At 57.7% G+C, this 16526-nt stretch overlaps 1 protein-coding gene across 3 annotated transcripts in view; it reads left to right on the top strand.

Annotated features, from left to right (window-relative positions):
• The window catches only part of LOC107154604 (uncharacterized protein KIAA1671-like), an 82394-nt gene that overhangs the window by 55114 nt on the left and 10754 nt on the right, over positions 1 to 16526 (top strand). For all 3 annotated transcript variants that reach the window (XM_048784976.1, XM_015500237.2, XM_015500236.2), the window contains exons 2-5: positions 9811 to 9929; positions 13087 to 13321; positions 14365 to 14539; positions 16040 to 16164. In XM_048784976.1, the coding sequence (XP_048640933.1) occupies positions 9811 to 9929; positions 13087 to 13321; positions 14365 to 14539; positions 16040 to 16164 (654 nt within the window). The remainder of the gene's footprint in view (positions 1 to 9810; positions 9930 to 13086; positions 13322 to 14364; positions 14540 to 16039; positions 16165 to 16526) is intronic.

Here is a 16526-nt window from a genome sequence, read left to right as displayed (position 1 = left end):
CTCTGGCTGCCCAGGGAGCTGCTGGATGGGCCGTGGCCCACTGTGACCCAGGAGCCACACTGGGGGGGGGGGGCTCTGCCCGGCCTTGAGACCCCAGAGATGGCCCAGAGACCCACCCAGGGCGTCTCCCTGCTGTCCCCGCGTGGCCCGGGAAGGAAAGGGAGGTGGGCGGGGCCCGGGCCTCGGGTCAGAGGAGGCGGGGCCTGCGCGGGGCGGGGCCCAGGGCGGGCGGGGGCTTCTGGCATCAGCTTGCTGTCCCCACCACGCTGGGGGCTGCGGGGGCGTCAGCAGGGCCCTGTGCAGGCAGTCGCTGTTGTTGTTGTTGTTGTTTGCTGCTGTGACCAAAAGACCCCACAAGCACAGCCTTAGAGGAGGGAAAGAGTATCGGGGCTCACAGTTCCCAGAGGTCGCAGCCCCTGGGCGGCAGACTCCGCGCTGTGGGTCCCAGGCGAGCAGAGCACCACCGCGGAAAGTCACCGAGGGGGCAGACAGCTCAGGACACAGCAGCAGGAGGCAAAGAGCTCCTTCACGAGGGACAAACTAGCAGGCCCAGAGGCACAGCCCCTGTGACCCGCCTCCAGTCACCCAGGCAATCCCTCCAGTGAACCCCTGCACTGGGGAGGTGGCGCCGGCCTCACCTGATCCTCCCACCTCTTGGGGGCCACCTCACATCTTCACCCTAACAGCCTCCTCCAGGGCAGGAGAAGCTCCCATCTGGCCCCTGCTCTGAGTCCTCAGGGCTGGGTATGCATGGCCGGCACCTGCTTCCCCAGCCTGTTCTCTCTGTGACCTTGCCTTCCCTGCTCTCTTCTCCTGTCCAAATCTGACACCCTTCCTAGGCCCAGGTCCTGTCACAGGGCCCTCCACCAGGCTCTCTGTCACCCGCTGCACCAGCCCCTCTGACTGAGGTCCTGGGATAGGAACCTCCATCCACAGTGGAACCCAGGATGACAGCGTCACTTAGGAACCCTCTGCCCTGGATCTTTTAGACTCCTCTCCAAGGACTCGGTCACCTTTCCCTCTTTGCCCTTATATTTCCCCTTTGTTTTGGTGAGTGGCCACGTCTTCGTCCCCTACAGTGAAGAGCTATGGTTTCTGCAAGGGCAGCTCGGTAGTGTTCACTGTCCCTGAGCACCGTGCTGCAGCCACCACCCCTTTGCGTGTGAGCTCATGTGAGGTGTGTTTAGGGCGGTGTGTATATGGCGTGGTGTATATGTATTTGTGCATTACTGTCTGTGGTGTGTACTTGGGCATGGGTGTGTATACTTACATGGATACATATATTTTGTTTTTTGAGTTTTGGGGGGTTACTGGGGATTGAACTCAGGTGCCCTTGACCACTGAGCCACACCCCCAGCCCTATTTTGTATTTTATTTAGAGACAGGGTCACACTGAATTTCTTAGGGCCTCGCTGTGGCTGAGGCTGGCTTTGAACTCTCCATCCTCCTGTCTCAGCCTCCCGAGGCGGTGGGATGACAGGCGTGTGCCACCTCGCGCCTGGCTTTTGTGTGTGTGTGTATGCGTATTTTGCTGCCTCTTTGTGCCTCTGTCTGCATTGACATGTGTTTGTACCAGGTGTGTTGGCTGTGTAGTGTGTTGTGTGTCTTTGTGTGTACTCCCCTCTGTCTGCAGGAGGCTGTGTGGACATGCCTGCTGGGTGAACTAGCAGGAAGCAGGGCTGAGGCTGCTGGTGTTGACGCTGGACCCTCTTCATCCCCTCTGATCTCGATGAGCTGGTGGCTGGGGGAGGATTCGGTCCCCAGTCAGGAAAGACACACCCGTCCTTCTCTCCCGTTCACACTTACACATCTAGGCTGCCATCCTGTCTCCTGACGGCTGAGCCCTGGCCTGAAATAAACCACGGGAGAGAGATTTCAACATGTGATGGTTTCAAAAAAAGAAGTCAAGTTTGGCTCAGGCTGTTTTAAGAATCCCTCCAAGAGAAGCCAAGTCAGGACGGTTGGGAGCGGATTCCACAAGGGGAGCTGCTGGGGACCAGGAGATGCTGTGGGCCTGGCGCAGTGAGCCTGTGTGACGAGCCACAGATGTCACAGGACACAAGGGAGGTGGAGGAAAGCCCACCTGTCCCTCCTTCCCGGGCCACTCAGACCCCTGCAGATGCTTCTCCTGTGTCCCCGGTGTGTGGCCTGTGCTTTTCAGGTGTCCCACACTTGTGACCTCGCCCACCTCTCTGGAGCGTCAGTCATGACACCTGCCTCAGCAAAACAGCATGCCACGTTACAGCCGTTTTATGATCTAGTTCATTTTAAGAACTCCTAGTTCCTTGGCTCATATAAGCCTCACACCCATAGGCCTTTATTAAAAGAACTTGGGACTTAAAAGGAAAATCAAATTAGTCTGTGTCTACCCAAGAGATTGGCAATGTTTCTAGAATGCTCTGTTCCCCCTCCCTCCTGACTGGGGAGACTGCCCCTTCCCTCAGGGCCAACGGCTCCTATTGTGCACCTTGAAAAGATGCGCCCTCTCAGACCCAGGTCCTGCTGTTTGTGGGTGCTGGGCACGCGGTGTTTCTGTCCCCCCATTCTGTCCACAGCCAGCGGGGATTTAATTAAAGGTGAAAACAGGGGGTCCCTCCGCATACCAAGAGGGCTTGGGGGCCGCGGCTGGGGCTCAGTGGGAAAGCGCTTGCTTAGCACGTGTGAGGCCCTGGGTTCGATCCTCAGCACCGCATAAGAATAAATAAGTAAAATAAAATGTGCATCCGTCAGCAACTAAATATATATATATATATATTTATATATATATATAAATAAAAGAGGGTTTGGTGACAAAGGGACAGTGGCAGTACTGCTCGTAGACCCTGGGGTCATTCCTGCACCTGCCCACTGTCAGTCGCTGTGTCCCCCTGGCTGCCTGAACTTGGCCATGAGGTCGGAGGGTGCACAGACTCCCTCGGGGTCCCCAGGTTGGAGGAGATGAAGACCCACCTCAGCCCAGCATGGCGACTTCCATGCCAGGTCCCAAGGACAGCCCTGACTAGAGGAGGCGCTGCCTGAGCTGAGCTGGGCAAACGGGGGCAGCCTCACTCCTGCAGTAGGGCGGGGGGCCGGGCCCAGATGCAGAGCCCCGCGGCCCACTTCTCAGCCTGGACTCTTGGGGTGGCCAGGAGGACTCGCTGCAGCAGCCTGGCATTCAGTCAGTGCCACCTAAGTGCCCGCGGTTGTGTCATCACCGTCTGTCCTCTGGGAGCCTCCCCACCTGCATTTGTGAACTGGGATGTGGATGGTAGTGTTCTGGGTCCTCAGGTCACGGTCTGCCCCGGGAGTGCCACAGTGCCTGAGTGCCCCCTGTGACTGTCACAGATGACTCCTGACTTGCCATGGCTCAACATGGGAGTTTGGGACCTCAGGGTGCGAAAGTGTCCCCACACAAGTCTTCTGCTTTTGGCTTTTAGTTTCTAAGAATTCATGCGAGGTGGTTGGTTCTGAGACTGGCTTGGCAGAAGGTGACCGCCCGGCCATGGCGGGTGTGGACCCCTGGGAGTGGAAGGGCGCAGCCGAGGGGGACACTGGTAAGTGGCATGTGAAGCGCAGTCCCAGCCTCCGGTCTTTCTACCTTGGTGTCATTGGGGTGTAACCCCAGGGGCCTCTGTGTTCTTGTCACACGCTTGCCCGTCCCTGACGCCCCGTGTGCAGGCCCCAGGTGCCCGCTGGGTCTCCTGGGTCAGGGAGCGGCCCCCAGCCCAGCTGTCCTTTCTTTCCGTTTATAGCCTCCACGGAGGCTCCTGCAGCCCAGCTGCCAGCGCTGCTCCTGTTACTTCGGGTCACACCCATGCCCCAGAGACAGCTTGTCTTAGCAGCCTGTGCCCCGGCCCCGGCCACAGCCGTCCCCCTGCAGAACCGCGCCTGCACCCTTTTATGACATGGCTCCTTCCCCTGGTGACCTTTCAGGGTAGCATCTGACTGGCATCCAGGTCAGGGGACACTCTGGGGTCTGAGATAGGCAGCCCTGGTGGTTCTTGGCTGAATAGCGGATGGCCAGGCCACGTCTGGACCTTTAGCACTTTGTGATCGTGTTAGAATGTTCCGGGAGCTGAAGGGCAGTCACCAGCATCGTCACGGGGCTGGCATCTGCTTGGCACCCCTGGGTGCCAGGCGTGTGGGATCCTCACCAGGCCTTCCGCAGAATCCTTCTGACACCCCATTTCACAGATGGGAAGGTGGAGGGCTGGCGAGGGTGGGTCAGAGCTAGGGAGGGCGGAGCTGGGGCTGCCCCTTGGACAGCTTTCCAAGGCGTAGGGATGGGCACGTGGTCAGCGCTCAGCAGGTCGTCCCTGGTCGTCACCGTTACTATGACTGGGTGGCTGTGTGCCGGTCTAACCCCACACAGAGCCGGCGGAGCTGTGGGCCTCCGAGGTGCTGAGGTGGAGCAGGAGTCTCCAGCCTGGGCCCGTGACCACCGTGCTCCCTGCGGCTGGGTGCAGAGTTGCTGCGTGGGGAGGGGACAGCTGCCGGGGAGGTGATGTGCCTCATGAGGTGCTCAGAGCCGCTGTCAGGTCTGGGCAGCCTGGCGTGGCCCTGACTCAGGGCTCTTAGGTGACTGTCAGGTGTCCAGGAGGCTGCAGGCAGGGGGCTTCTCCTCCCTGCCCTCCCTAAGCTCACACCTGCCCACTGCAGGGGGCGGGGTATATATAACATTTGCAGAGACAGGTTGTCCCCACAAATTTATTTAACAACTACTAGAGGCCAGGAAGCACCCTAGGGCCGCCAATGGAACCGCCCCCTATCCTCATGCAGCAGACAGGCTGAAGGGTGCAGATCGATGGATCAGGGATCAGCAGCTACTGTCTGAGGGCCAAGCACACCCCACCACTGTTTTGTAAGTAAGGTTTCACTGGAGCCTCTCCAGGCAGGGACGGACACCATCAGGGCCCAGAAAGCCCCAGATCCGTACTCCCTGGCCCTTTATAGAGGGGTTGCTGATCCCTGGGGTAGTGAACAGTCAAGAGCCCCTCCTGTGGTAGGAGTCTCGTGACAGTGCCAGGAAGGGGGGCTTCAGCAGCCTGGATCTCATCCTTGGATCCCATCTGGGTGTGGAATTCCACATGTGGATGTGAAACAAAATCAGTATCAGTGATAAAGAAGCAGCCCGTGGCCTCACCTCTTGGGATCCATGCACCTTGGAACCTTCCAGATGTTCTTCTTGGCTCGTGGTCACGTGGAGGTGCTGTTCTTCCTGGTTTTGCAGCGCGGCTTTGTGTTTGCCGGTGTGCATGCCTCTCCTGTGGCAGCACGTCTTTGCAGATGTCATTGTTCTCCTATGCGTTGACTTCATCCCGTGAGTTCCGTTTTGCACAGTCTCATCCTTAGTCATGTAGGCTGTTCCCCGGACTTTGGGTCAGCGATGATCGGTGCGGCTGGTGGCTTCTGTACTGATGGATCTTGGCGAGCGGGTCTCATGGTTTCCTTGAAATAAATCCTGGCATTAAACCTGCCCAATCAGCATCCATGTTTTCCATTTGGGGACGGATATCGAGACTTGGTGTAACCCCTGGAGGGTGCCTGTCAGCTGGCCTCCCCAGCATGGACCCACCGTGATGCCTGGGCTGGGGCATCGCAGGCCTGCAGGATGGGCTTGAGTTCCCACCTGCCTGCGGCTCTGCGGCTGGTGAGCTGTCCGGGCAAGTGGGGTTCAAATCTGCCAAGTTCCTGAGGTTTCAAAGGCATCTCCCTTCGGTCTGCTCATCAGCACCTCCTGAGCACCTGGAGAAGACGGGGCTTGCAGAACACCTGATGGCTGGAGGGCACGTTGGCCAGGAGCCAGAGTCTCCTCATTGAGGAAGTGCAGGGTTGGGCTCAGGGGATCCTTCCAGGCCTGACTTCTACCAAGGGCCCACGGGCTGGGACTAACAGAGGTGCCACTCCCCCTGACTCGCCTTGCGCGTTTTCAGACCCCTTTGTAGGTTCCAGCCCCGTGCAGCTAGCGAGCCAGGGACAGGAGCCTGGGAAGCAAAGCCGAAGTGCAGGATCGTCTGCCCCCCCCCGCACAGTCCCAGAACAGACACTTGGAAGGTTTAGAGGCAACCAGGCCCTTTTTGGTGGTTAATCTCAAGGCCTCGTGGCCCTGGGAGCCAAGCCCAAGCACTGCCAATCCCAAGTCCTGCCAGGGTCTGGGAGCAATGGCACGTGAACCTGCAGCAGGTACAGGGCCACCAGGACACAAACCTGAGAAAGTGCTGATAAACAGTGCAAGGTGCACTCCCCCCTCAGGTCACTCGGGCCCCTGCTTTCCTCCCACGGTTCTGTGTCACAGCATCAGGACTGCAATGGAATCTGCCCTAACACCTTCAAGTACTTTTTATGTCTGAATGAGGAGACTCAGAGAAGTTAAGAAACTTGTCCAAGGTCACACAGCTACTATGTAGTGGAGCGTGGATTCCAATGCAGGTGTTCTCCGCCCAGGAAAGACTGATAAACTGGTCACTTACAATCATTACTTCATGGCCAGAAGATCTGACGTTCCCCAGTGATAGCAACGTGCTGTCACCTGTGCTCTCTGAGAGGGTGGCCATAGGTAGGTGACTGTGATACCTTTAAAATATGGATCGTCCTGCCAAGAAATTGAATTGCTAATATTAGTTAATTTTAATTAATTTAAATTAAATTTAAATAGCCACGCGTTTCGCGGCTATTATATCAGCACAGATAGAGACCTGGGGTCCAGGGGATGGGGGAGCTGGGGCTCCTGAGCCCGCCTTGGGGGTGGGGCTTCCAGGGAGGCTTCGCTGGAGGAAGACCCTCCAGGTTGCAAGGGGCTTGGCCACTAGGAGGCGCTGCAGCAGCCTGGAGCATCCCAAAGGCTGAGACCACCAGGGACAGGAGAGGCTGGAGGAGCCAGTAGGAGCACCTGGGGGAGAGGAGGGCTCTGGGGGGAAGGGGAGCTGCCCACTACGATGAGGGTTAGTGCTGGGACTTTGCTTCAGGAACATGGGAGCTACGATGGTGACCGAGCAGGGGCCCTACGGGCTCCAACTGAGCTCTGGAGGTCGGATGGGAGACAATGATGTTCGAGGGGCTGAGGTGACCCTGCCCCAGCTCTTGCAGGGGTGGAGAGCTGATCTCCTCTGATTGGAACGTTCTGGAAGGAGACACCAGAGGTCTGAGAATCTGTGCCGTGTGGCAGGGGGGCATGGAAGGAGTCAGGGACACTGCCCTCAGGACACTAGGTGGTGTGGGGAGATGACCCACCATGGGGATTTCAGATCCAGGCCTTCCTCGTCCTCAGCCCTGGGGACCATCTGTGGGGGCTCCGGAGAGCTTTGCCCAGGCTCCTTCACCCGCTGACCCTGGAGGCCTGAGGATCACTCCAGCCACTCCTGAGCACCTCCTGGTGCCAGACGCCAAGCCTGTCCAGAGAGGGTCTCCTGGAAGGCCCTAGCAGCCCTGTGCTTCCGCAGAGAGACTGAGCTCAGGTGTGTGGCCACGTGGCTGCCCACAGGGACAGTGCTGACCCAGGCCCCTCCCCCTCCCCACCCCAAGCCGAGAGCTGTCCCTGAGCCATTACTCCTGGGCACATCCCCAGGGTCAGCACAGGCCCAGCCTCTAGGTTGCAGCCATCTGCAAACGGGCTGGGACAGTGGTGTGGGTCCACGGGGACAGCCCAAGCCCCTGAGTCCACGTGGACTGAGTTAGGGAGTGGCCAGCCCCACCTTGTCCCTGAGACAATAGGAAACTGGGAGCTGCTCAGATGACCGCTCCGTCCCTGGGTGCCAGGGGTAATCTGCCAAGGGTACTGGGCCTCCGAGCACGACACCTTTGAAGCAAAAAATTGCGAGATGCCCCAGCTGGGGCCTGGCTCCCTCCTGGTGTGCCAGCAGCAGGTTCTGTCCGCAGCCAGGGACCTGGAGGGGACAGGATGGCTTGCTCAGGAGAAGCCAAAGCCTTGAAAGTGGCCAGCGATCTCCCCGGGGCAGCTGCAGAGGTGCGCTGATGTAGCCCCTGGGACGTTCCTCATGCTACCCATCCTGAGTGGGAAACTGAGAATCGCCACACCCAGGGGCCTTCTTTGTAACTTGTTTGCCACTCAGAGAGGGAGGTGGTGGCTCTCTGGTCACACAGCACAGCTCTTCCCCAGATGCTTCCCCAATGTCCCTGCTCAGCTGAGGAGATTTCCAAAGCAGCCAGGAGGAGGCGGGTTCCCCATGCTTGGGAGGAGCACAGACCGCTAAGGAACAACCAGCTCTCCAATACTGAGCACCTACTGTGTGCCTGGGAGGCTCCAAGTGGGGTACAAGGACGATAAGGCAGCTGGATCCCAAGGGGTGCACCCAGTGAGATGTAGACTCTTGGAGCCTGTGTCCGTGCTGTGACACCCCCGGGCCCCCAGTACCTGATACATAGTAGGTTCCCCATAAAGATTCGTTGAATGAATAGCTGAAGTATCAAATTTGACCTGGTACAGATGAGCCACCCAGGGTCGGCAGCAAGACGCTCAGGGGAGGAGGAGGACGGAGGGGGTTGGAGGTCACTGTGAGCCGCAGTGGCTTCGGGTGGGCATGATGGACAGGCAGGGGATCGGCACACGCAGAGCCGCAGCGGCGGGGGGAATCCGTGGGGGCTTGTACGCAACGCATGCGCAGTAGGTCAGGGGAAGTGGGACGGGGTCTGTGGGGAACAGGGTGGGTGATGAGGTGGACGGGTCAGGGGCTGTCTCACAGGGGCCGTGGGTTCTTATAGGAGGGCAGTAGGGAGCCCTGGGAGGTTTTTGAGCGGGAGATGGACGGTCCGCAGCACACCCCCACCCCCATGCCTCCTGAGCCCAGGCGGAGCGGGGTCTGACGGTCTCCCTGGGGTGGGGGGTGAGGGCTGCTCTCATGAAACGTCACTCAGAGCTCGGGCTGAGGCCTTCCGGATGGTCCCTGTGCTAGGGCCCATCCAAGGGCCTAGGCTTCTGGGTTCTTGGGGGCCCAGCTTCTCCCCCACCCGGTGAGGCGGGGCTTCGGCCGCAGCTGCTCCTGTGGTTTCCACGCAGGGAAAGAAGGGGCTCCTCATTGTCCAGGAGGAAGAGCTGGAGACGCTGGCGGTCCAGTCGCCAGTGGGCATTTACAGGCTGCCCGCTGTGTGCCAGGCACTGGGCTGTGCCTGTGGCCACCTCCGGGGTGACCAGCACCCTTGCTCCCTGCAGGAGCTCCTGCCCTGAGGACCCAGCCCAGGGCAGTGAGGGAGGCAACCAGGGAGGGCAGACGAGGGGTCCGTGCTCCCGGGCAGGTGGCTGTGGTTGGGACTCGGTCCAGCTGACTGCCTGGGGTTGAGCCCTGCTTTGCTGCCCGCTGGCAAATGGATCGGGCCGTTGCCCTTCCCTCGAAGCCCCTGCCTTCTCATCTGTCCAGTGGGGGCTGAGGAGACCCTGTGGTAGGATCGCCAAGGACTGCTGTTCCGTGAGGTGATGTCAATCAGTAGCATACCCCGTTGTCTGAGTTCCCTGCCCCCAGGGAAGCAGGGGCTGGGCTGCCCTTGGCAGACGAGAGGCCTCGGAGCCCTGCGGATGGAGGGAGGCTGGCCAGGCCACACTGAGCAGGCACGGAGGAGGGCCAAGGCGCCCAGCAGGACCCTGCGCCCCAGTGCTGGTGACCGCTTCCTCCAGCTCGCCTGTGTGCCCACGGGAATCCCTGTGTCTGTGACCTCTTGGGAAAGCCAGGCCTCTTGGTCACTGAGTGTCTAGCCCAGACATCTGCACCCACCTCTGAGGGCAGCAGGGGGCTGGGGGCATGTGTCGTGACCTGGGCCAGCCAGGATGGGGTTCCTGGCACTTTCTCTGATGGCCATCTCCCGTCTCTCTCGTCCCCACAGGACCACCTGAAGCAGTGTTTCTCCAGGCGACCCCCTGAGGCCAAGGACACAGACACCCTGGTGCACGAAGCCGACGGCCAGTATGGGACATGGGCAGACCAGCGCCAGAGTGGGGACAGGTAAGATCTGCAGTAGGACCGGCCACCAGCAGGGCATCTGGTTGCAGTGGATGCAGCCAGCCCAGCAATTTCTGCAGCCCAGGACCTCTTTGTTATCGTAAAAGGAAGCCATTCACATCAAAAAGAATCTTTACAAAGAAAAACAAAATATATATATATATATATATATATATGAGATCAAATCTGGAGGATCTCCAATAGGCCAATCCAGAGACAGGGAGCAGCTGAGGGCAGTGGGAGGAGGAGCCTGCTGCACGTGGGCTGGGACTCCTCTGGGTGGCAGATACTTGGCGATGGTCCCAGGACTCTGTGGACGTGGTCAGTGTCGCTCATGGTAACATTTAGGTATTTTGCCACTATAGACAATTTCAAAGAAAACAAAAACCACCTATAATCCTAGCACAGATCTACCTTCATTCATGTTTTTCTGGTCTTTCTAGATTTCTTTCAGTGTGGGGAGGTGTTTACAAATGCAGTGGCGTGTGTCCTCCATGTTGCTTAATCAGCTGTGTCTGCTTAGAATCTCCGTTCTTGAGCCGTGTGCGGTGGTGCATGCCTGTGATCCCAGCAGCTCAGGAGGCTGAGGCAGGAGGATCACGAGTTCATAGTCAGCCTCAGCAACTTAGCAAGGCCCTGAGTAACTGTCTGAAAATAAAAAATAAAAAGGGCTGGAGATGTGGCTCAGTGGTTAAGTGCCCTGGGTTCAATCCTCAGTACCAAAAAAAAAAAAAAAAAAGAAAAATCTCCACCATTCATGGCCAGTGGGCCTCAGTGGTCAGCCTGGCTCGGAGGAATATTCTGGCTACTGCAAAAGCCTGAGGGCTCTCAAGCATAACCAGATTAGGAGGCAGGCAGCTGTGAATCCAGCCCCACCCTGACTGGGTACAGGACCCGGGTAGATTCCTTGTTTTCCCAATCACATGTTCCTCTTCCGTGAAAGGAAGTGATGCCCAAGAACTGGACACGCCTGGGGAGTGGGTGGGCCACACACGTGGTGAGCACTTCCCATGTTGATTAAATGTGTTAGCATTTAATTCTGTCATTCCGTGTTCTAGAAGAGAAACAGGCACCTCAGCACATGGACTGGTAACCTGTGGGGAGATTAGGTCCTGGCACATAGTAGGAGCTTTTGTGCCTGTTCTTGTTTCAGAAATACATTTCTTCCTTCATATGTTGGATGGGGTCGAGTCAGTAATGGCTTCATGGCCACTCTGTGGATCTGCTGTGCCTTTAGCAGCCCACCCAGCAATTTCTGCCACAGGCCGACCTGGCAGATAGAGCCCTGGTCAACCCCGGCTGGGCTACTTCCCGCCCTCTCCTGTGTGACTGTTTCCACGTCTGTGGCCCTCATGCCCAGCCTAGGAAGCCGAGGCTCACAGGCAGCCCAGGGCCTGCCCAGGGTCACCATGTGTGTGTGGCTGAGGTGGACTCGAACCCAGGTCTCCTATGGGCCCTCTCACTGTCAGGAGTGACCATCCCCCCCTCTACTGGGTCACATCCCACGACAGGTGCTGATTTGAAGTTGGATTGAGGTTGATAGAATTGAAAATGGGTAAAAAAAAGGGGAGCAAGACAGTCCTGCAAATCTTTTTCTCTCCTAACCTGCGAAATTTAAAACAGGGTTTAGTTAGCTTCAGTTTCCTTAGAATGCCCTGCAAGGACGCTGGGTTATCGGGAGACCTAGACTGTGGTTTTGCTCATCTCCTAAGTGACCCCCGGAGCCCCTTCTCCTCTCCAGGCCTCAGATCCCCAGCGCGTAGACCAGGACCTGAGATCAGCCGGTCCCACCGGGCGCTGCTGGTGGTGCACGCCCCCTGCTGTCTCCCAGAGGTACTGCAGCACCCCAGAAGCTCCAGCCTTGGGCAGTGGCGCCATCTGCTGCCTGCTCGTTGATATTTCCCTCCTCTTGTGTGGGTTGGCTGGGTCCCACCCACATCCTCACACCCTCGGTGCTGTCCGCCTTCCAAGTAAGGGAAGCATCCCAGAGCCAACAAAAGCACCCTGAAATGCGGAACACCGGGGTCGAAAGTTCTGCTCGCGGGTGCAGCTTGCAGGTCCTTCAGCTTAAGTCAGGTGGGCACCCCCTTCCTCAAGGGGAGGGCACCCCAGGCCCTGCAGCTCGGCTGCCTTCCCCACGTGGGTGTGTTCTGTGGAGTGCAGGGGATTTAATTGCTTGATTTCTATATCAATTTTCTATCCTGTGTGGTTCCAGTTTTCCGGATGATCCGTGAATATAATCATGGGAAGGGATTTGAGTCGTAGGAGAGGCTCATGAGGGAGGATCCTGGAGTGCAGCTGCCTGGGTCATCCCAGCTCTGCCCCTTTGGGGAAGCAATGTTGCATCTCTGTGTCGGGTTTCCCAGTCTTTAATATTTAATTTCATGAGGTTACTGCCACCTCACAGTGTGGTGGGCATCAAAGGATTTTAAATAACCCTCATAGGAGAGAAGAGGATTGAATGGCACTGTGTTTAGCCTAGTGCTTGGAACATAGTAGGTGCTCAGTAAATCACTGCATGAATGAGCGGGTGGGATCTGTTCTCCCGACTTCCTTGGGTACCTGCTGGTGGCCACTGATCAGCATCAGAGACCCCCCCCACACACACACACAGATACACAGACATCATGTCATTTAAGATGTCCCGGTGGGTGCAGGAAAGGAGTACAAAGAAACAAGAAATATAAGCTAACTGTAAAGCTCACAAAATTCAACCCAAAGTTGATTTGAACAGTGTATTTGATGGAACCCAACCCATCTGACATGCTCCCGTCTCTAGGGAGACATGGCACGGTCTTTAGTGCAAAGTGTTGGACGGCCCCTGCGCACCTCGCGCTCGCGGCAATCCTGGCTCTCGCTGGCCACATCGCAAGGCCCCGTCGCCACCTGGGACCACACAGGGCTGGAGAGTCTTGGATGGCATGGGGCCGACTGTCCCTGCCCTGCCCTGCCCCGGCCCCGTGTGCCCGGGGCACCACAAGCCACACCCGGCTGGCAGGTCCTGCGTTTCCAGGAGGCGCTGCCCCACGAGGTCCCTGCCGCTGCTCCCCGGTGCCCACAGCACCCCACCCAGCGGCTCTTCTGCCCACCGCCTTTCCTTGAGGCTCTGGTCTCTGAAGCGCCCTCCGTGACCCGTCTGCCCTCCCTCCCTGTGTCCCAGCTTGGCCCCCGAGTCCCCGTCTCCGGACAGCAGCACCCCATCAGCACGGAGACAGCCCCTCAGTGGCCGCTTGTCCTCTCTGTCCTCGCAAACGGAGCCTGCCTCGGCCGCCGACCAGCGGAGCACCAGCGTGGACCGCTCCAGCTCCGAGCTGGAGTCCACAGACGGGGCGGACGGGCTGCCCCCACCGGAGCCCTGCGTAGCCGGCAGAGCGGACGACTTCTCCTTCATCGACGTAAGTCCTGGCCAGAAGCATGGCCGGGTGCCATGGGTCTTTTCCCTTTAAAGGGAGGTGCCAGCATCTCCTGGTGACTCCCCTTCAGGGGTGGGCAAGGTCATGCCAGGGCCCCTGCGCTGGGTGCAGAGGGCACAGGGTGAGACCAAACCCACTTGGACCACCATACACCAGCTGTGGGTCTCTGGGCAAATGTCTTCACCTCTCTGAGCCTCAGCTTCCTTATCTCTTTGTAACCTGCACAGTGGGTACACAGCCTTACACACAGTCACGTGTTCAGTTGAAAGTGATCTAAGCCCTCACCCACCAGGAAGGCAGAGGGCCACCTCCTCGCCCCCAGGGAACTCTCCCAGGGTTTACAGTTCCAAGCACGAAGAGCCCAGGGTTTGCTCAGAATGATTGTGCCCAAGTCCCCCCCGTCTTTCACAGAACAGTGTCCCTGGTGCCAGGGCGGTGGGTCTCTGCAGCAGCCATCCCAAGAACCAAAGCCCCTCAGGCAGGCATCCCTTGGATTCAGCTCCTTCTGGGTACAGGGCTCTGTGGCAGCTTACAGGCCTGTGTGATGTCCCCAGGAGGCTGTGTGCCTAGTGTGTGCAGGCACGGTGCTGGGTCTCAGGCCCACTGCTTCATTGATTTTTTTTTTTTTTTTTGGTACCAGGGATTGAACTCAGGGCCCTCGACCACTGAGCCCCATCCCAGCCCTATTCTGTGTTTTATTTAGAGACAGGGTCTCACTGAGATGCTTAGGGCCTTACTTTGACTGAGGCTGGCTTTGAACTCGAGACCCTCCTGCCTCAGCCTCCCAAGCCACTAGGATGACAGGTGCGAGCCACCATGCTCAGCTCCATCGATTCTTGTAATTGGCCTAGTGGTTCATGTGGAGGGGTTTAGGTGAAGGGCATTTGGGTTACCATCGACAGGATAGCCCACGCGATAACGAACTAGTGCCTCAGGGATCAGGAACCTATAGACATCCTGCTGTGGACGCTGTCCTCAACTCACGGATCCTTTGCCTTTTTTCTTCCTCCTTGCCACCCCCAAAGCAAACCTCAGTCCTCGACTCCAGTGCCCTCAAGACCCGGGTGCAACTCAGCAAAAGAAGCCGCCGCCGGGCTCCTATCTCCCACTCTCTCCGGCGTAGTCAATTCAGCAAGTCAGAGAGCCAGTCTCCTTTGGAGGAAGAGATTGATAGCATGTGGATGTTCAAGGACTCAACAGGTAGGCCAGTGCCTCTGTCCTACCTGGTTACCACATCGAACAGCAGGAAGGACCTAGGTTAAACTCGGGAGAACTTCCTGGTTTTGTAGGCATGTGAACATTAGAACACAATTAAATAGAAAACTGATTTCTTGTTCAGAAGAGCTTATTGGAAACTAGGCAAAAAATGTTCTGAGGGATAATATAATAATTGAGGCCCTTTGAGTTTCACAACTTAATAGGGGTTTACTCTGTATGCTTTTATCCTTATTAAGGTATAAATTCACACTTACACTTTCTTTATGTTTGTTTGCTGGTCTTTTCCTAAATGCTTGGGTTAAAAGATCATTTATTTTCAGTCTTTCCTAATGAATCACTTTAAGGCTATACATTTTCCTCAAAGGACTGCTTTGGCTGCATTCTGTATCAAAATCTGAGCTCTCAAAGAACAGAGAAGAATGATCTAGGTAAAGGTATTCCAGGCAGCAGTGTCCTTGAGATCTAAGGGACACACGTGTGCAAAGCGCGTTCTGTGTTTCTGGGGACTCTCTAAGCAGTTTGGTGTCCCTCAAGCTGGGAGCGATGGGAATGAGGCTGGAGAGGTTGGCAGGGGCCAGGCCTGGAGACCCTTGACGATGTGCTGAGGAAGTAGAGCCCATCTGTAGGTGGAGAGCCACCAGAGATTTTAAGAAAAGCAAAGTTTCTTCAGGTCACGGGAATCAGGGCAGCTGGCCTGTGTGGACAGGAGGATGTCGGACCAGGTCCTGAGCCAGGGGAAGCACGTGGCTCCTGCAGATAGCCACCTGTCACCCAGGCTTGGAAGATCCAATTCCCCCTCTCCCATCAGTTTCCGTTGCTAAGGACACGTTCAAGTGCCTTGAGGGAAGGGGACTTCTCCCCGCACACGTCCTTGGTTTTTGAGGTGAGCTCTGCTAAGTCACCTGGAGCAGGTGGAGCCAGACCAGGGACAGAAGCACACAGATAGCTCCAGCTTCGAGGAGCTGGCCCAGGGCAGGGCACTTAGCGGACACGTCGCAGCCCCTGCCTAGTCTGGGGGCTCCAGAGTCCAGCGCTCCCTAGTTCACCTTCCACACCTACCGTGCCCACACCTGTGTCCAGGCTCCCCGCACCCTGCCTGCTGTCCCCGAGGGCTGGGGACAGGTAGCCCCTCCCCTGGAGGCTCTGGCTGGGGTAGCTCTTCTGTTCTCTAGGGGCACAGCTCCAGGGAAGAGGCTCAGGGTGTGTCCACGTCCTTTCCTGTCTCTGCCACCATGTCCTTCTTGTTCCCTGCCATGGCATGAGCCAGGAGGGGGTCTCTCTGCCCACCCCAGGAGAAAGCTGGCTTTCCTGTCACCCACATCTCCTGGCAAGAGCCGGAGTCGTGCAGAGAAAGGCATGAGCCTGGGTTGTTCTTTAGCACAGCCCGCAGTGCCCTCCTAGCAGGGTAGAGGTGCCGGTCCTGGCCCATAGGACTTGGGCAGATGCCGGGCCATGACTCCAGTGCCCTTTTCTTTGCCACAGAAGAGAAGTCGCCCCGGAGGGAAGAGTCAGATGAGGAGGAGAAGCCTCCTAGGGTGGAAAGAGCTCCCGCCAGCCTCCCTCAGAGGATGCCCGTGTTCCCGGGCATGGACCCGGCCGTGCTGAAGGTAGGGACCCCAGGACTGCCCGGTGCCCCTCCTCCTCACAGCGTCCCTCCCTCCCTCCTCTCTCCCTCCCCTAGCGAGATGGGTTTGTCCTTCAGGACTCTCAAAAGTGTCCCCTTCTGTGGAAACCACTGGGGACACCCTTCCTCCTGCACTTTGCATAATGAATCCCTCCTCTCCACAGGGTCGAAGGGGAACCCTTCCTGCAGTGGGTGCCATGGCACCTAGTGAATGGGCGTGTCTGTGTGCCAATAAAGCTTTATTGACAAACACACACAGCGGGCCAGATCGGGCCTGAGAGTTGTCATTTGCCACTGTGTGCTCTGTCACCTCACTGACTAGGTCGCAGCCCTGGGCTCACGAAT

Source organism: Marmota marmota, unplaced genomic scaffold (assembly GCF_001458135.2).
Source record: "Marmota marmota marmota unplaced genomic scaffold, marMar, whole genome shotgun sequence".
Lineage (NCBI taxonomy): Eukaryota > Metazoa > Chordata > Mammalia > Rodentia > Sciuridae > Marmota > Marmota marmota.
Note: the sequence above shows the minus strand (reverse complement) of the source record. Positions and strands in the feature narration are given on the sequence as shown.